This window comes from Nannospalax galili, unplaced genomic scaffold (assembly GCF_000622305.1).
Source record: "Nannospalax galili isolate Female #2095 unplaced genomic scaffold, S.galili_v1.0 scaffold290, whole genome shotgun sequence".
Taxonomy (NCBI): Eukaryota; Metazoa; Chordata; class Mammalia; order Rodentia; family Spalacidae; genus Nannospalax; species Nannospalax galili.
Genome location: NW_008331486.1, coordinates 5,713,605 through 5,732,746, shown reverse-complemented (window position 1 = coordinate 5,732,746; position 19,142 = coordinate 5,713,605). Strand labels below are relative to the sequence as shown.

The 19,142-nt window shown below is 51.2% G+C and overlaps 2 protein-coding genes across 6 annotated transcripts in view; one reads left to right on the top strand and one right to left on the bottom strand.

Moving 5' to 3' along the window:
* Positions 1 to 14,417, top strand: part of Ciz1 (CDKN1A interacting zinc finger protein 1) — an 18,621-nt gene extending 4,204 nt beyond the window's left edge. For 2 of the 5 annotated variants that reach the window (XM_029559905.1, XM_029559896.1), the window contains 14 exons: positions 1,678 to 1,910; positions 4,416 to 4,509; positions 4,654 to 4,756; positions 5,862 to 6,141; positions 6,282 to 6,453; positions 6,716 to 6,837; positions 7,604 to 7,801; positions 8,866 to 8,990; positions 11,737 to 11,824; positions 12,226 to 12,339; positions 12,483 to 12,629; positions 13,422 to 13,491; positions 13,648 to 13,769; positions 14,075 to 14,417. In XM_029559905.1, the coding sequence (XP_029415765.1) occupies positions 1,678 to 1,910; positions 4,416 to 4,509; positions 4,654 to 4,756; positions 5,862 to 6,141; positions 6,282 to 6,453; positions 6,716 to 6,837; positions 7,604 to 7,801; positions 8,866 to 8,990; positions 11,737 to 11,824; positions 12,226 to 12,339; positions 12,483 to 12,629; positions 13,422 to 13,491; positions 13,648 to 13,769; positions 14,075 to 14,302 (2,096 nt within the window). In that variant the 3' untranslated portion in view covers positions 14,303 to 14,417. The remainder of the gene's footprint in view (positions 1 to 1,677; positions 1,911 to 4,415; positions 4,510 to 4,653; positions 4,757 to 5,861; positions 6,142 to 6,281; positions 6,454 to 6,715; positions 6,838 to 7,603; positions 7,802 to 8,865; positions 8,991 to 11,736; positions 11,825 to 12,225; positions 12,340 to 12,482; positions 12,630 to 13,421; positions 13,492 to 13,647; positions 13,770 to 14,074) is intronic. The other 3 variants (XM_029559900.1, XM_029559910.1, XM_029559907.1) reach the window with 3 other exon arrangements.
* Positions 14,418 to 15,455: 1,038 nt separating this feature from the next.
* CUNH9orf16 (chromosome unknown C9orf16 homolog) lies at positions 15,456 to 18,813 on the bottom strand. The gene is made up of 2 exons (XM_008825389.3): positions 18,618 to 18,813; positions 15,456 to 15,864 (listed from the first exon to the last, which is right to left on the bottom strand). The coding sequence occupies exons 1-2, from the start codon at positions 18,694 to 18,696 to the stop codon at positions 15,692 to 15,694; spliced, it is 252 nt and encodes an 83-aa protein (XP_008823611.1). The 5' UTR covers positions 18,697 to 18,813; the 3' UTR covers positions 15,456 to 15,691.
* Positions 18,814 to 19,142: the final 329 nt, after the last annotated feature.

The window sequence follows — 19,142 nt, the reverse complement described above, 5'->3', positions numbered from 1 at the left end:
ACAGCAACAAAAAAATTAAGCCAGTGTGGTGGCACACACCTTTAGTCCCAGCACTTGGGAGGCAGGGGCAGGTGGATCTCTGTGAGATTGAAGCCAGCCTGGTCTACATACTGAATTTCAGGCCAGCTGGGGCTACAGGGAGACCTTGTCTCAAAAAAGAAACAAAAAACAACAAAAGTTATTCTTGGCTTCCACGCCTTTAATCCCAGCACTCTGGAGGCAGAGCAGGGGATCTCTGTGAGTTCGAGGCCAGCCTGGTCTCCATAATGAATCCAGGACATCTGGGGCTACAGGGAAACCCTGTCTCAAAAAAAAAAAGACCAAAAAACAAAAGTTATTCTTGATCGAACACTATCTGTGTAGCAGGTGCACCAGTAAATCTCTTTGAATCTTCCTGAAATACTGCAAGCCAGCAGCAGTTTACATGTGAGAGGAGGGGAACTGATTTGCTCAAGGTCACAGATACGGTGCTGCAGAGTCTCTGGATTTGAACCTAGCTCTCTGCACAACTCACCCATGCCTTTCACCCCCATGCTTCCGGTCCCTGCATCAGAACTAGGGTTCCACCTCTTTTTCCATGCCTGAAATACTTCAGACTGAGCATTCTACTGGGTACAGCACTGAGAGGAGATGCAGCAGAAAGCAGACGAGGAAATCATGTCCTAGGATAGATAGAGGCCTGCGGGGACACCGAGGGCTGGTTTGGGAAGATCTCCTGAAGAAGGAGGGACAAAAGACCTAAAGGGAGGCCTGCAGGATGCTTGCACCTTAGGGTGGAACAGCTTTCATAGAGGGTGCAGCATGTACAAAGGCCCAGAATACAATGTTTGAAGGACCCCACAGGTGCATGTGCCTGGAATGTCATAAGGCATATGTGGGGAGGTGGGTGGGGCTAGACCTTGCACTGGAAGGAACAGGCTTCACTTTTGAGCAGGGAGCTGTAGAAGGGGTTGGTAGGGAGCAGGATGAGGTCAGCATGTGCTACAGTTTGGGGGGGATGGAGAGTCGAAGCCTGGATGGAAAGGAACAGAGGTGAAAGAGCAGCTCAGATCTGGTGACGGCTGGGACCTGGAGGGTAGGGCAAGGAAGAGTGAGCTGGAGGATGAGTGCTGGGTGGGGCCATCAGTGGGTGTTGATGAACCTCAGAGACCTTGGGCAAGCTGCTCTGTGTCTGGGTTTGTCATGTCACCTGGTAGGGACAGTCACATCTAACCTGATGCCTGGCAGGTCAGAGGGCTGTTGCAGTGACAGGAAATGGCTGCTCAGTACATGCTGCTTCCTTCTTATTGGCAGAGGAAGCTGATGTGGGGAAATGTGCAGAGCCATTCCAGGGACCAGAGCTGGCTAGTTTTCCTGTGGGCCTGTGCTAGGTCTCTTGCATGCCTAAGGGGTAGCCTGTGCTGGGTCTCTTGCATGCCTAAGGGGAACCTGAGAGCATGTCTGAGGGTGAGCTGGAACAGCCCCCACACTTAGCTGAAACAGAAAACCCTCTCTAGGTCCTTTCCCACAGTGGGCTGTACCTAGGCTTTACCCTCTTTCTCTGCTGCCCTGGCTGGGAAGGTTCCCTTGGAAATTATCCCAGATGTTCCCTTGGTGCTTTGAGGGGACTGACTCTCTACCTAGCCCTGACCGTTCAACCATGGTGTGACCTCTTTTCTCTGTTTTTCTTGCCTGCAGGTAGCCTCCGTGGCTACAACATGGCAGCCCCAAGTCTGGCGGCTCCCAGCCTGCCAGCACCCCAGCTGACCACCCCAAATCTGCAGCAGTTCTTTCCCCAGGCCACTCGTCAGTCCCTCCTGGGCCCTCCTCCTCCTATTGGAGTTCCCATGAACCCTTCCCAGCTCAGCCACTCAGGGAGGAACCCTCAGAAACAGGTCCGGACATCCTCTTCCATCACTGTCAATCGCAAGGTGAGTAGTGCTTTGTGTGGAGTAGATGTGGAAGAGGGAGAGGAGGGACAGGGACAGGGAAAGGGAGAGGGGACACCCCAGTATCAGCCCAACACCATCTGCTTGGACTCATGCTGGCCCTCAGGCAGGTCACACTTTCTGTCTGTGCCTCAGTGTCCTTGTCTGTAAACTGAAGATTCGGGATGTTTAACATCTCCCAAACTTCAAATATCTATGCCCCTGACGTGATTTTTACCAAACCCAAATATACCGCATTATTATTTACCTAATATCTCTCTTTTTAAAAAATTTTATTTCTGGGGCTGGAGAGATGGCTCAGCAGTTAGGAACACTGGCTGTTCTTGCAGAAGACCCAGGTTCAAATCCCAGCACCCACATGGCAGCTAACAACTGTCTATAACGCCAGCTCCAGGGATCCAACATCCTCTTCTGTTCCCCACGGGCATTGCACGACATGGGTGCACTTACCTACATGCAGGCAATGCACAAATACACATAAAATAAATTAATAAATAAAATTTTTTAAAAAATTATTTCTTTTTACGTTTAGTGTGTGTGGCATGCATGCCAAGGTGGGCACGTGGAGGTCAGAGGACATCCTGTGGGAGTCAGTTCTCTCCTTCTACCATGTGGGTCCTGGAGATCAAACTCAGATCGTCAGGTTTGGTGGCAAGTGCTTTTACCCAGTGAGCCATCCCACCAGCCCCATTAACATTTCTCTTTACATCAGCAGCGCTCAGTAGAAATAAAATATGAGCCACATATATGATTTTTCTTTTTGAGTCAGGGTCTCCCTGTAGCCCCAGATGGCCTGGAGCTCACAGAGCTCTGCCTCCCTCTGCCTCCCAAGTGCTGGGATTAAAGGCATGCACCATCATGACTGGCTAAGCCATGTATATGATTTAAAATATTGTTAACCATGTTAGAAAGGTAAAAAGAGCAAGGCATGAGGCTGACATCTATAATCCCAACCATTAGGAGGTTGAGGTAGAAAGATCACTGGAATTTCCAGGCCAACCTTGGCTATATAGTGAGTTCCAGGCCAACCTGAGCTATATAGCAAGACCTTGAAAAATTAAAAATAAAAAGGAACAGATAAAATTAATTTTACTGCCAGGTAATGTACTACATACCTGTAATCCCAGCAAGTAGGAGATGTGGGCAGAAGGATCAGAAGTTCACAGTCATCCTCAGCTACATAGTGGGCTACTTGAGACCCTGTCTCAAAACAAACAAAAATGAATAAAATAAAATAAAATTAATTTTACTAATATATTTTATGGAAAATATCATTTTGACCTGTAGTCAGTATAAAAAATAAATGAGATAGTATGGCTTTCATGGGTTCAAGCATTCACCTTGCCACATACAGAAAGACTCAGAGATTCATAAAGAGAATCTCCCCCACCACTACCTTTGTCCTGTCCTTGAGTGTCCTTAGCTCTTTGCACACAATCCACTTCCAAGTATATTCTAGGGCATGGGCAATGCCCCTTACCTAGTTGCTGTGGTCCTCCTGTATCTGGTGACAAAGTATTTCCCTCCAGAGAGGGAGGGCCCCGGCCTCCACCATTGGGGCAGGCTGGCACAGGATAGTCTTGTTTTGTGTTGGTCTGCCCATGGCCCTGTTTTATATGAGGAAGGCCCAGAGTCCAGGCCTCCTGACTCTCAGGCTGTTTTATAGGGCAAGAGCTAGGTAGCTTCTGAGGGGCCTAGAGTCCTGATATGGAAGACAGATTGCATTTCCCGCTCAGTGCTGGTGCTGAGGCTTCAGTAGGGGAAGAGGAGGAGGCTGCAGGAGGTACCCAAGAACTGGCTGGAGCCCTGTGCTCATTGGACAAACACCTTTAAGCCCCTGGTCAGCAGTGCAGATTTGGGATAGGAGGGGAGTGGGGAGGGGGCAGAGGCCGAGGGTATGAGAGTGGGGAGGGATGAGCAGAGAGCCCCAGGGCTACAGGAGGGTTTAAGCCTGAAAGACCAGGGACACAGTCGAGTTTGCACCTTGAAGGCTCCCTCTGACTGCTTGTGGAGCAGCCAGTAGGAAAGTCTGGATGGCCAGAGTGGTCAGAAGATTATGTCTCCTCAGCCCAGGTTCATGTAGCAGTCGGGCAGCTAGATGGTGGCCCCGGACTCAACTCTTGGGGTGTTTCAGATCATTTGCCCTCTCCAGCTCTGGAGCCAGCCCCCTTCAGTCCTTTGAGATGGTGACAGTGGCTCTTGGGCAAGAGCGTGTTTGCACATGAGGGTGGTGGATGTAAAAAATGTTTCCTGGGGGCTGGAGAAATGGCTCACCAGTTAAGAGCAGTGGCTGCTCTTGCAAAGGACCCTGGTTCGGTTCCCAGGATCCACATGGCAGCTAATAACCGTCCATAACTCCAGGGGATCTGACATCTTCTGACTTCTGTAGTTGTTGCATGACACAGGTGCACTTACACACATACAGGCAATACACTCATACACATAAAATAAAAATAATTTTAAAAAATGATTTCTGAAAGGAAGCAGGATTCTTCTTCTCAGACAGTGCCTGTGGAAGACCAGGAAGACCCCACAGAGGGGTCTGAGGAAGCCACAGAGCTCCAAATGGACACACCTGAAGGTGAGAGGTGGAGGCTGCTGTCCTTTACAGGGCACTTTAGGGCAGTAATGAAAGCACATACAGGGGTTGGTGGGGGGTGAGTTAGTGGCAAGTGACCCAGGGTCATTTCTTGGAGCCATGTTCCCTTACCTACCTCCACTGCAGACCGAGAGTCACCAGTCTGCCCAGACGGCACTGTGAGTGAGAAGAGCACCCCAGCACCTGAGCCTTTTGAGGCATTGGAGCCACCAACCAAGAGGTTGAAGAAGTGAGTGATGCTGGGAGGCTCAGGCCCTCGCCCCTGCAGAGTTAGGGCTGGTGGGGGAAGGGGAAAGGCCTTGGCCTTTGGCCTGGAGGAGAGTCAAACTCATTCTGTACCTACCTGAGGGGTAGGACAGGGACACTCCAAACACACCCTGGTGTTCTCATTGGAGTTGAGCCACCCGGAGGCAAGGATGAAGGGGTGAAAATGTGCACCTGGGACTCTATAGAATGGCCAGAGGGCAGCAGATTTACAGGGCTAATTCAAAACATGTGAGAGGCTAGAGAGATGGTTTGGTGGCTACTCTTGCAGAGGACCTGGGTTCTGTTCCCAGGACACAGAAGGTGGCATTCCCAGCACCCACATGATGGCTAATAACCACCTGCAACTCCAGTTTCAGGGGATCCACCACCCTCTTTTAACCTATGTGGGCATTGCACACATATGGTACATTTACATACATACAGGCAAAACATTCATACACATAAAAAAATAAATATAACAAAAAAAATATATATATATTTTGGTCTTTTTGAGACAGGGTCTCCCTATAGCCCCAGCTGTCCTGGAATTCACTATGTAGACCAGGCTAGCCTTGAACTCACAGAGATCCACCTGCCTCTGCCTCCTGAGTGTTGGGATTAAAGGCATGCGCCACCATGCCTGGCTTAACAAAAATAATTTTTTATAAAAACATATTGCAGGGCTTAGAGAGATGGCTCAGTGGTTAATTGTACTGACTGCTCTTGCAGAGGACCCAGGTTCAATTCCCAGCACCCACATGGTGGCTAACAACTGCCTATAACTCCAGTTCCAAAGGATCTAGAATGCCTTCTTCTGCCTTCTGTGGGCATTGCACAACATGGGTGCATTTACACACATGCAGGCAATATACTCATACACATTAAAAATAAACAAAAAACAACATGTTGCAAGTTGAAGCGGTCAGTCAATGCTTCCAAAGCCTTCGGTGAAACTGAAGCCTAGACAGCTTCAGAGTTTGTCCAAATCCCCCATTTTAAGTAGGAGAATTAGAAACTGGGTGTTAGCCTTTCTTGGGTCCCCTCAGCCCTCTTGAAAGATGTAACTTTGATCTTTGGATCTTTCTCAGCTCAGAGGAGTCCACAGAGAAGGGGCCTCCAGGTCAGCAGCAGGCGAAGGTCCAGCCACAGACTCGGATGACAGCACCAAAGCAGACACAGACACCGGAGCTGTTGCCTGAGCCACCAGGAGCCCAAGGGCTTCTGCAGATCCAGACCCAGGTGCAGCCACAGACTCAGCTACAGCTGCCTCCGGGGGACACCCATGTGCAGCCACAGCTGCAGAAGCAGGCCCAGACACAGACCTCTCCAGAGCACTTAGCGCCTCAGCAGAAACACACGCAGCCACAGGTACATCCCCAGTCCCCCTGGCCAGTGCAGCTGCAGGAGACAGAGCACAAAAGTAAGTGCAGACAGGGGTCCAGCCCCAGTCCCTGTGGCAGATGCAGCCACGGCTGCAGAAGCAAGCCCAGACACAGACGTATCCACAGGTATACACCCAAGCACAACCACAGGAACAGCCTTCAGGACAGGAGACAGAGCAGACACCAGAGCAGACTCAGGGCCAGCCTCAGACCCAGCTGCAGGGGTCAACATCTGTACCAGAGCAAATGGGAATTCCAGCCCATGCCATGGAAGCGGAGACACCAGAAGCCAGGGGAGGTGAGTGGGCATTGGCTCCCAGTCAGTTTAGTGACGGGCCCGCTCTGTCTGGACCTTTTTTTCTTACCTTGGCACTGTCCAGCCTTGATTGGGTCCTTCTGGGGACTGAAGGCTGGGTCTGGAGCCTAGGTCTGGGGCCATCCCTATCTGGGACTCCAAAGTCCTCTCGACTCTGGGCAGAAAAGGCAGCTCTTGGGCCTAAGTCCTTCTGGGCCCCAGGTGGCAGACACACTCTGGGAGAGGAGGATATCTGTCATTTCAGGGCTGGAGGAGGCCTCGCCAGAACCTGTGGGTGCCCAGGTCAGCAAGGACATGAGCCGGGAGGAGTCAGCCGGTGGCTTGGATGTGGGAGAGTGTGAAAAAAGAGCGAGAGAGATGCTTGGGGTATGTACAAGCCTGTGTGCGGCCACAAGAGGACCCACGGGCCTAGCTGTGACATGACATCTGTTTGCCCCAGGCTGCCTCAGGGGCCCCTTGTGTTTCCCCATCTGTGAAGGGACAGCCCTGTGCCTGGCTGCATGAGTGAGCCACAAGCTCATTCTTCTGTTGTATTGTATTCAAGTACCTTTGCTCTTTAGATATGCTTTTGATGACAAGTCCTTTCTGGTCTGGCCAATCCCAATCTAGAGTCCCCAGTCTCCTCACATCGATGATGTCACTTTAGTGGACAGAGTAGAAGCCTCTCTGTGGGACTTGGGCCCCAACTCTACCATATAGCATAACTGCAGGCCAGCCTCTTCTCTTCCTTGGGTCTGTTTCCCCATCTGTCACTCGAGGGGTAACAGGAGTTGGACTTCAGAACTAAGCAGATCCATCAGGTATGGTGGCTCACACTTTTAATCCTATTACTTGGGAGGCAGAGGCAGGTGGATCTCTGTGAGTTCGAGGCCAGTCTGGTTTACATAGATAGTTCCAGGCCAGCCTGGGCTACATAATGAGAATTGTCCAAAACAAAAAAATGTAAGCAGATCTAGGTTCAAATCCTGGTTCACGTACTCTCTATGTAGCCTCAGCAGTCCCCTAAAGCCCCAAAGCCTCAGTTTCCCTGTCAGTAAGCTCTGATGAAACAATGCTCACAGATGTTTTCTGTTGGGGCTGGCCCACCATCAGCACCCAGATGGTGGAAGCTCTGTCTCTACTTCTGCTATAGATGTGGGGTGCCGGGGGCTCCCTGAAGGTCACCATCCTGCAGAGCAGCAACAGCCGGGCCTTTAGCACCATACCCCTCGCACCTGGACCACGCTCCGGAGACTCTAGCTCTGCCCCTTCCGGCACTGCCAGCACACCTGCCAGGCAGACCCTCCAGTTCTTTTGCTATATCTGCAAGGCCAGCTGCAGCAACCAGCAGGTGCTTAGCCCAAGAGGAGGGCTGGGATCTGCAGGCCGTCCTGGGCCTGCCCTTTCTACACTGCCCAGAAGCTGCACAGGGCCCTGGAGCCTGCTCTCATCAGCTGGGTATCTACTTAGAAACATTTCCTGATCAGCCTACTGGGCTAGTTCTTAGGGTCAGGCAGACCTGGTTCAAATGCTCTGACCAGCTATAGAGGTTTCAAAAAGTAAATTCCACTTCTGGGTCTGTTTCTTCCTACATCAGATGAAAACACACCAGAGCTCACTTTCCTGAGTAGATCTGGGTTGGGGGTGGCTCAACAACCTCACATTGAAGTTCTGGGTCCACACCTGACACAAGTGAATGTAGGTAGCATTAATAATAACAGTCTTAGCTGGGTCTGATGGTACAGGCCTGTGATTCCAGTGACTTGGGAGGCTGAGGCAGGAAGATCAAGACAAGTTTAAGGGCAACCTGGTCAGTAGAGTGAAACACTGTCTCAAAATAAAAAAGAGAGAGTCAGGATATAGTTTAATGGTAGAGCCCTTGCTTAACATATGTAAGGCAGAATAAATAATAGTCTTGGCTGGGTGCATTGTTAGTGATTGGTACTCACCTGCAGTTGCTCCCAGCTATTTGGGAGGTCAAGGAACAAAGATCACTTGAGCACATGAGCTTTAGACCAGCCTAGGAAACAGAGCAAGAACTCAGAATCCATCTTTTCTTATAACCATTGCCACCTCTGACTGTGCTCCTGGGCTGAGCAGCACCATGGAGCACTATGTTAGAGCATTCCTTATCTTTGAAGCACTCCCACAGTCCCTGGGAGGGGCAGAACCTCCAGCTGGTGTGTACTCCCTCTCTGCCTCTGTTTACCTTCCCCGCTCAGGCCCCCATTGATCCAAGTAAGAGAACTGGCCTTTAAGAGATGCAGGGTGGCCAGTTGTGTTGGGCACTGGTAGGACATGCTGAAGGGGTTGAGGGGGGAGAATTTGGGGTGCAGGGTGGCTGTAAAGCTGAAGCTGGACTTGTCCTCCCTGGGGCTGTGCCTCACGGCCACCCCTGGTTCCCTCATGCTGCAGGAGTTCCAGGACCACATGTCAGAGGCTCAGCACCAGCAGCGGCTTGGGGAGATACAGCACTCGAGCCAGACCTGTCTTCTGTCCCTGCTGCCCATGCCCCGGGATGTCCTGGAGAGAGAGACGGAGTGAGTAGGGGCTGGTGGAGGCTCAGGGTAGACAGGCAGTCTCACAGGCCAGGCCCTGACTGTACCCTCTGCAAGGTGTGCCTGGGGATTAAACATTGCCTTGAACACCATTAACTCTGTGACCTTGTAGGCTCAGTTTACTGCATCTATAAAATGGCCTGGTGAGGGGTGTAGTGACAGTCTCTTAAGATTTCTTCCAGGTAAGAACAGTGTCTGTTCTGTCCTGTGGAAGAGAGGTGGGTTGTAGCAAAGAGCCCTGCTTCTCTGGTTTGTGTGCTGACCAGAGAGACACAATGGTGAAGGTCAGGCCATCTTGTGGCCTAGAGTTAGACCTTCCCTGAATTCTCCTTTCTTTGTCACAGGTGTGTGTGTGTGTGTGTGTGTGTGTGTGTGTGTGTGTGTCTGATCTGAAATGCCCACCCTCCTGGAGTCTGGGACTAGCACTTGGGTTGAGAGGGCCCTGTGGGAGTCTGGATGAACCCCTAGACCCCAGTCTGCAGGGCTGGGAGGCATCATTGGAGACAGCAAGACTATTGGCTCTGGCCCTGGGACACATGGACAGCTTCCTCAGCTCTAGAGCTCCTAGCTTTTCAAGAGAATCCAGAAGCCCATGTGAAGCATCACAATTTCAGAATTTGTGAACAACAGAGCCCAATGTGGCAGCATCAACTTGTGATGCTAGTACTTGGGAGGCTACGGCCAAAGAATCAAAAGTTTAAGTGACATGGCGAGACCCTATCTCAGAATGACAGTCCCCTGTAGAGGACAAGTGAAACAATGTCACAGGCTGACAGTTGTCACAGGTCAATGGTTGGATGCTCTAGAGGACAGGGGGATAGCAAGGACTCTTGGCTTTGTTTTTGTGCCTGGCTGACAGGGAGCTCATCTGTTAGCTGGTTTTCACTGAGAAAGAGCTTCCTTCTGTGTTTTTATACTAACTGAGACAATCACACACAGGAGGAGGACGACTCACCAAAATGTTCTTTGTAGTTACATAATGATGGAGCCAGGCATGGTGGCACACGCCTTTAATCTCAGCACTCAGGAGACAGAGGCAGGTGGATGTCTTGTGAGATTGAGGCCAACCTGGTCTACGTAGTGAGTTCCAGGCCATCTGGGGCTACCAGGAGACACTTTCTGAAAACCCGAAAACAAACAAAAAAACATAATGATAGAAAAATTGACCTGGGGAGATTGTTTAGTCAGCTGCCTGCTATATAAGCATGAGGACCTGAGTGTGATCCCCAGCACCCATGTAAAAAGCTGGGTGTGGTGGCACACACTTGTAATCTCAGTGCTGGGGAGTCAGAGGCAGGTAGATCCCTAGACCTCACTGGCCAGCCAGCCTAGCCTAATCAGTGACCCCAGTCACAGTGAGAGACCCTGTCTCAAAAAAACAAGGTGGACAGTTCCTGAGGAACAGCACCCAAGGTTGACCTTAGGCCTCCACACATGTGAACCCATACACACCTATGCACCCATGCACACATGAACACACATATGCACAATAAAAAATAAGTATAGGTTTTTTTAATCTTTTTTTTTTTTGGTCTTTTTGAGACAGGGTCTCCCTGTAGCCCCATTTGTCCTGGAACTCACTATGTAGACCAGGCTGGCCTTGAACTTACAGAGATCCACCTGCCTCTGCCTCCTGAGTGCTGGGATTAAAGGCGTGCACCACCACACCTGACTAGGTTTGTTTAATCTTATGCCTGAATTTCTAGTAGGTAGAATTTATTTTGAAGTAAGATAGAAAGGAAGAGAAAAAGGCTCGTTTCTTGGGGCAGGAGAGGTGGCTCAGTGGTTAAGAGTACTAGCTGCTCTTGCAGAGGACCCAGGTTTGATTCTCAACACCTACTTGGCAGCTAACAACTGTCCATAATTCCAGTTCCAGGAGAATTCAACTCCCTCTTTTGACCTCTGCAGGCATTGCAGGACATGGGTACACTTATATACTACATGCAGGCAATATACTCATACACATAAAAATAATAAAAAAAATTTAAAAGCCTAGTTTATAAATGCATAGCAAATTGGCCTGATGTTATTTATTGCAAAATCTATGATTTTCAATAGTAGTTTATTGGAAGGTTATTTCTTATCAATATCTGAACCTGTTTTGGACTTTCTAGTCTTTCCCATCGACCTACTGTTCATTCATATATCATGGTATACATCTTTGACTATTGTAGATAATGGTTATGGCTTAGTGGCTAGCATCCTAAATACTTTTAAATATTATCCCCAACATACACATACTTCCATAGTTATTCCTGATTAAGTATTCACACAGTGAACCTCACAACTATTTTGTTGTTCCCACAAAAGATTCTATAGAATTGCATTACTCTTTTATCTTTTTTTTTTTTTTTTAATGTGTATGAGTGTTTTGCTTGAATGTAAGTGTACTATGTGCTTGCACTACCTGTGGAGGCCAGAAGAGGACATCAGATCCCCTGGAATTGGAGCTAACAGATGGTTGTTAGCTCCTACATGGGTGCTAGGAACCAAACCTGGGTCCTGTACAAGAGCAGCCAGTGTCTTAACCTTTGAACCATCTCTCCAGCCCCTTTTCCTTGTTTTTTTTTTTTTGGTGCTGGGACTAAAACCCAGGCCCTTGTAGCATGCGCCACATACCACTGAGCCACACCTCAGACCCTGAATTGCATTACTCTTAAGGAGTGCTCTGGGAGAGCACTCTGGGAGAACATAGTGTCACGCTGTGTTTGCTTCCATTGTCATTCAGGGACCCTCCACTGAAGCGCTGGTGTAACACCTGTCAGCTGTGCTATGTGGGAGACCTGATCCAGCACCGCAGGACACAGGCCCACAAGGTCGGAGCACCCATTCATGTGCTGCAAAAGCACCTGCAGTGTCCAAGGTCCAAACCAAGGGTGGGGGGTGTGTGCCCTCTGGTGAGCCAGTTATGTTCCTCTTTGGGCTTTATCTTCCCATCAGTTTAGCACAGGCAATGTCCCACCTTGCTATTCAGCCCCTGGGCTCATGGGGTGCCTTTGGTGGCTGCCCTCCCTCCTATCCTGTCTCTATTGCCACCTGCCATCACACACTGGGAAGAGTCATGGTTTTTGCTTGTCCCAGTGCAGGGGCTAATGCTCAGATGACCTGTGGTAGGTCTGAAGGTGGGAAGTGAGGTCTCGCTGCCTGCCTGGTCACAGACTAAGGTGGCTTGTACCTGAGGAAGGCAGCACCACATGGTCTGCCTTCCTTTCTCCAGATTGCCAAACAATCCCTGCGGCCCTTCTGCACTGTGTGCAACCGCTATTTCAAGACTCCTCGAAAGTTTGTGGAGCACGTAAAGTCCCAGGGGCACAAGGACAAAGCCAAGGAGGTAAGCCCAGCTGCACCAGAGGACGGTACAGAGCCTTTCCTCGAATGTCACACAGCAGGTTGTGGGCCTGGGACCCTCAGGGGTGTGTGAGTGCCTCCGCTGCTCATAGCTGACCTGAGCCCCTCGCCTATGCCCCTGTGTAGCTAAAGACACTTGAGAAGGAGATAGCCAGCCCAGACGAGGAGCACTTCATCACAGTGGATGCCATTGGTTGTTTTGAGGGTGATGAAGAAGATAAGGATGAAGAAGAGATTGAAGTTGACGAGGAATTCTGCAAGCAGGTGTGTCAGGTGGGCTGTTGGAGGCCAGCAGAGCCCAGAGAGGCCCTCACAATCCAAGACCTAGGCACTGGGCTAGCGGGTTTAAGCACTAATGCAGTCCTGCAGTTTATTATTATGGACGGTGTTGCACATGATCATGGAAATAAGCATGATGGTGGCAGGTGGAATGTGCAAAGGCTTTAAAGCCTGGCTGAGATACTGGCCTGTGTAGAAAAAAGGCATCCCAACCAGGCACAGAGGACATGCTTCCACAGACATCTGCAGCCCCCTGAGGCCTGGTGTAGGATTTCTCATGCTGTTTGTAGACAATATAAAACAAACACAGGTGGATTGGGGGGGGGTAGCAGAGGAATAGGGATAGAGCACATTGGTAGAGTGCTTCCACCCACCAGGAGTCAGCCTCCCTGCTCTTCCACAAAGCAGCTGCCACCCCTCTCCCTTGGGCAAATGTGCTAATGACTCTGGAGTTTCAGTTTCTGTGTTTGTAAGGTCAAAACTAAACATAGAGGGCTACTTCAATGCACTAAGGCCGTGTTGAGATCACCTGGCATGGGTTATAGTCAGTGGGAAGCAGGAAGGCTGCCTGGAGGAAGGAGCTGAGTGGTGCCCGGAAAAGTGTACATTGGAAGGGCACTTGGGGAAGCAGGATTATCAGCATATGCTGAGGCTTGGGGAATGCCACCCTCAAGTACCTGCAAGCCAAGAGAATGTTCTTGAGACCATGGGTAGGCTCCAAGGCCCCTGACCTATGCCCAGGTGGGGCCTGAGGTGCCACATCTGAGGCCCTCATTCTCTCTCCAGGTGAGGCCCAAAGATATATCCTTAGAGGAATGGAAGGCCTCAGAGACTTACAGCCCCAACACTGCATATGGTAAGACCCCAGTCATGGGTCCCTCTAAATGACCTCTAGTCCCAACCACAGCACTCCAGCCAGGTAGCCCATCCCCTGGTCCCTTCCTCCCACCTAGGGAGGGCGGGGCATCTCACTGCTGAGAGGAACTTGCAGAGCCTGGTTTCCGTCCCACAGGTGTGGACTTCCTGGTGCCAGTGATGGGCTATGTCTGCCACATCTGTCACAAGTTCTATGACAGCAACTCAGGGGTGCAGCTCTCCCACTGCAAGTCCCGGACCCATTTTGAGAACCTGCAGGTAGGTGGCTATCTGACTGCTCTATCCAGGGATGCTGCCTCTGTCCAACCTGATTGGGACGGTCAGCAGTACCCTCCTTTGTGCTTAGCAAGGAAGGAATCAGGTTTGGCTTTTTGTTGTGTGGGGGGAGTGCTGGTGCTAGTAATGCTTCTAGCCCTAGCACCTAGAGAAACTGAGAGCATCACACAGGGTCACACTGCATGTGGATGGTGTCTTGCCTGGGATTGGGAAGCATTTGCTGGCCAGGAGTGCCCTAGGCAGGCAAGGCAGGAAGCTTTAACCTCACTTGTATCCTTTGTATCCAGAAATACAAAGCAACTAAGAATTCCAGCCCTACCACTCGGCCTGTGAGCCGCAAATGTGCAATCAACGCTCGCAACGCCTTGACTGCATTGTTTACCTCCAGCAGCAGCAGTGGCCGCCCATCCAGCCAACCCAGCTCTCAGGACACAGCAAAAATGCCCAGCAAGGTGAAGCCTCGACCCCCCAACCCCTCTCTTCCCCCTCGGCGTTCAACCCGCCTCAAAACCTAATAGTTGTCCTGCCTAACCAGGGCCAGACCTGCTAATGTTTCCTAGGCATCTGTGGGGTAGATGTTCATATGGTTGGTGTTTTTATCCAAAATCCAATAAAAGACGGTCACTTGGCTGTGCAGTTGCCCAACACTGCATCAGGGTGGACAGAGAGGGGCATCCAAGGCAGTGTCTAGTGTCTGGGCAAGGATTCTGGGATGGAACCCTAAGACCCTTCACCTCTCTGGGCCTCAGTTTCCAGTGACTTCAAAGATCTTAATATTCAGTAATATGCATGGATGCCTTGTTGCTACCCCAAAATTACAGATGAAGAAACTGAGGCATTATCTAGGTCAGGTGACTTGCCCAGAGCAGGCAAACAGTCAAGACTTAACCCTAGGTATACGTTCTGGACCCGTTCTGGTCTCTGTCCTGTTGGACTTCATGGTAGTTGATGTTCAGGTATGGAGTTAAGATTAGGGGGTCCTTGCTGCTCAGGTTGAGCTCTTGGTTGGCTAAGGAAGTATACTCCTACCCCTGAATCAGACCAGCAGTCAAGGTGCCCATGCTGAGTGGCTTTTTCACTCATTTCTCATTTGGTGAGAAATGACCCTTAGAGACGCTGAGACCCTTAGAGGCAGACAACCAGGCCCAGTTACTGGTCAGCTGGAGGAGACTAGAGCTAGGAGGAAAAGCGGTGGTAAGGCTGCTCAGCATGTCATCTAAAGGGTCTCACCATGTAACCCTGGCTAGCCTGGAGCTTGCCATGCAGACCAGGCTGGCCTCAAACGCAGAGGTCCGCCTGCTTCTGCCTTCTCTGCTAGGATTAAAGGTGTGAGTCACCATGCACCCTGGCCAAGGTTGGTTATCTTGGAAGGCCCTAGCACCCAGAGAAATTGAGTGTATTTCACAAGAGGTGAGAGCATGTCTGACTCTGTCTCAGCTAGGCTGGGAAAGAGTTGCTAGCCAACAACACACCAGGTGGGGAGAAGGCTCTGATCTCACCTGTACCCTCTGGATCCAGAAATACAAAGTGGCTAATAACCCCAATTCTGCCATATGGCCCATGGGACATATGGCACATTACACTGCAATGTGTAATCAGTGTATCCCATTTGCCTCCAGTGGCCACTGGGGTCCTTGTCCTGGCACAGAGAGAAGAGTGGGGCAGTAGTGTGGGAGACCTCTTTAATATGGATGCTAAATCCTGGGTAGACTAAGGAGAGAAAAAGGGAAAGCAGACAAGTAGGTGGGTCATAGGACCCACACCTAGATCCAGGAGAGATGCTGGGCAGTGAGGACTGGTCCAGGCAGGTAGACCCACTGGAGGATCTGAAGGCCAGTCCCTGAAGTGTCTAAGCCTGGTCCAGGGAGACACAGGGGTAGAGCCTGGCTGAGGGTTCCCAGCACCTAGGGGCTAGCATCACTGGGGGTCTCCCCAAGCTGCTGCTGGAATTCCAGGCGCGTCTGCCGGTTGGACTCCAGCAGCTCCTGGAGACGAGCATGGAGATGGTCATTCTTCTCCTCAAGGTGGTCCAGACATGAGTTGATCTGGTCCAACATTGAGTTGATGGCGGCATACTCTGGAAGGAAGGAAAAGACAAAGCCAAGGTCCTGTGTTTCCTCAGGGCTTACAGACACAGTATACCCGTGTCCCCAGCCTGCTTCAGTGTCTGCATCTGAAAAGTGGGTGGGTACCTCAAGAGGGAAAGCTTCAAAGAAATAATACTTAGTACACCATCTTTTCTGTAGGGTTAGGGTGGCCCCAGGGCAGTCATCCAGCGCCCTGCAGCTGCCTAGAGGCCAGAGCCCATCAAGACCTGGGCAATCAGCCTCTGATCCAGGCATGCTCTGATCTCTAGCCTTTTTGTGGCTCCCTCTGCCTTCATGATAAAGCTGCCCAGCAGCTTTTCTCAGGTCCTGGAGGAGACCCAGCCCCATTCTCTTCTCTAGCCCCGTCTCCCAGCCCTCTTCTTTCCTCTTAACCCCTTCCTTTGCTTAATTCTGCCCCTTTGAATGTGTTGATGGTTTTGTCTGGAATGTGCTGGGTCTTCCTTTCATCCTTCCCCCCCATCTTCTCTGGAATAAGTACCACCTATCCCAAATCTCAGTATGGATGTCACCAGGGGAGCCTCCCAGTGTCCCCAACCTCACCTTCCACATCTGTGATTATCTGTGTGCTGGTCTGTTACCCCCTACCCCCACCCCCCAAACTCAACTATAAAGCTCTGTGAGCGGTGACTGGTCTTATCTTCTCTGCTGTCTCCCCAGTGCCCTCGATGATACAAAATAAGCACTTACTGAATGAGTGAATGAATGAATGATTGCAGCTCTGACTTTCCAGCCTCTGCTTTTGCTCAACTGTCTACCATCTAGAATTCATCACCCACAACAACCCGTCAAGGACCAGCTCAAAATGCCTCCTCTGAGAAGTCTTCCCTGGTCTCCCTCTTCTACAGCAACTCCTGATGGCCTCTTGTCAACAGTGTCCGTTAGGACCCAAGGTCTGGGCCTATGCCCACTGCAGGACCCAGCTCTGAGCCAGCCCATGACTCAGATACACTCAGCTGCCAGAGGGGAAGTGGCTGGTGGTAGAAAAGGCCCATGGAGGATTATCTGGGACACAAGTGCAAATGTATCTGACTTTGGGGGTTGGACTCCCCTCACCCAGAGAGGGTACCCCTTAAGAGGACAGGGAAATTGGAAGACTATTGATCTTAAAATCCATATCTTATGGTACAGGTGGGGAGACTGAGGCTTAAGAAGGAAGGCGCCTCTGCAGGGTGTGGTGGCGCACACCTTTAATCCCAGGACTTGGGAGGCAGAGGCAGCCGATCTTTGTGGGATCTTTGTGAGTTCAAGGCCAGCCTGGTCTACATAGTTCTAGGCCAGCTGGGGCTACTACAGGGAGACCCTGTCTCAAAAAGACCAAAATAAATTAAAAAATGAAGAACCATCATAGCTTCCTATAACTACTTAGTGATAGCTGAAGCTCAAGACTTGAGGGTTGGAGATCTTAGATTTGAGTTCTAGATCCGCTCTGCCCCCAGCAAGTTACTGCAGCTCCTTCCTGGAATGGGGGAGAAGTGAGGGTTCCATTCTATCAAGGATGCAGTCTAGCCACCGTAAGTACTTAATAGACAGCTGTTATGATCAATACCTCTCACTGTGTCAGGCTAGGAAAAGGACTGGGCTATCTCTAAATCAGGTACCATCTCCAGGCCAGGCTTTATCTTGTCAAGGTTACTTCCCAGCCTTTGCTCCTGCCCTGGGGCAAATACTTCCTCCCCACCATTCTATGAGTCTGCCAACATCCATTTAGTGTGCCCACCTGGGGTGGCCCTTCGTGATGCTCCCACAATGGCTGACAGCAGTAACATCTAGCTACTATTCCCAAGCATTGACCAATGCAAGCCTATTAAGAGCAGACCCTGGGTGATGAAAACATTGTAAAAATAGCCAGGTGTGGTAGTTCACACCTTTGATCCCAGCACTCTGGAGGCAGAGGCAGGCGGATCTCTGTGAGTTCAAGGCCAGCTCAGCCTACAAGGAGACCCTGTCTCAAAAAAGACCAAAAAGAAAAGATTCTAAAACTATTATGACAGTGGATGCTCTGAATATATTAAAGCCTTCGGACTGTACAATTTAAATGGATAAAGTACAGTGTAAATTAGAGCTCAATAAAGCTGCTGTAACAAATACATAACCCACCTTTGACACTAAGTCCAGTCCTCACAGGTCTTGACTTCACTGTAAGTGCAGTACTCACTTACAGAATGAACCCAGCTTGGTTAAATTTCCCCTTTAACCTTGCCACATCTCAGTGCAGGAGCCGCTAATCAGACATGGGAAAACTGAGGTTCCAGAACGTGCAAAGGGAATCTCTGGCTGAGGCTGCTCCTGCCCTTCGGCAATACCGAGCTCCGGAAGCAGATCACAGCGGGGTGCTGACTCAGCACAGTGGGGAGCCCACCCAGGCAACCCCCTCCGGCTAAGCCAAGCCGGACTAACTCGGTCCCGCCCCCCTCCAGCGAAGAAAGTGGCTGGAGCAAATCCCAAGCCGACAAGCATCTCCAAGGTTGCCTGTTTCCCAGATGTAAACTGGTTACCCACAGTTCTCCAAGGCTGCGGTTTTCCAGGGATGCGTTAGCCACTGCTCGCCCAGAGCCTCCGAGATGGCGGTGGGACAACGCCAAGGCCACCCAGGGGCGGCGTGGAGGGCGCTTAGGTCCCCGGCCAGCCCCCCTCGCCCCCATCCTGGCCCCATTCCCAACCCCAGCACTGTACACCCTGGAAAAGCAAAGGTCGCCCCAGCAGCCGCCCCCTCCCGGGTCACCTGCTTCCCCGAAGCTGTCAGCCTCGCTGTCCGTGCCCGCCTCCACTGGCATGCCCAGGTCCCCGTTGGGGCCCGACATTGCGGGCTGGGGCGCCGCAGGGGCCACGCGTGGATGGGACTTAGGGACCGCCGCGCGCAAAGCCGGGACCCGGCGGAAGGCGCAAGCAGCGGAGGGAACGCAGAGCCGGAAGGGTGGAATGCCGCGACGGCCCGCCCCACCTTAAGCCACACCCACAGAGGTGGACCCGCCCCTTCTCCCCAGCCCCGCCCCTCTCCCTGCAGCTGGGCAGAGCTGTTCTGACAATAGAATGACCCGCCCGCCACAGCTTGGGACCTCTACTAGACCCCTTCCTGCTGCTGCTGCCCCTCATTTGGGCACAATCAGACAAACGGCTTCCAAGGCCTTCTATAGCTTCGGGAAGTTTCTCTTCACAGCACCCTGATCACTGGGGATCCGCCTCTCTACCTCCCCCAGCTGTGCCTCGATGACCCCACCACCCCTATCCTGGGCCTCCTTGATCTTTT

Excerpts from the sequence above, each read along its gene's own strand:
- CUNH9orf16 (XM_008825389.3), bottom strand. The coding sequence starts at position 18,696 with ATGTCGGGCCCCAACGGGGACCTGGGCATGCCAGTGGAGGCGGGCACG. Across the intron at positions 15,865-18,617 it reads TGACAGCTTCGGGGAAGCAG|AGTATGCCGCCATCAACTCA; the intron begins GTGACCCGGGAG and ends CCTTCCTTCCAG.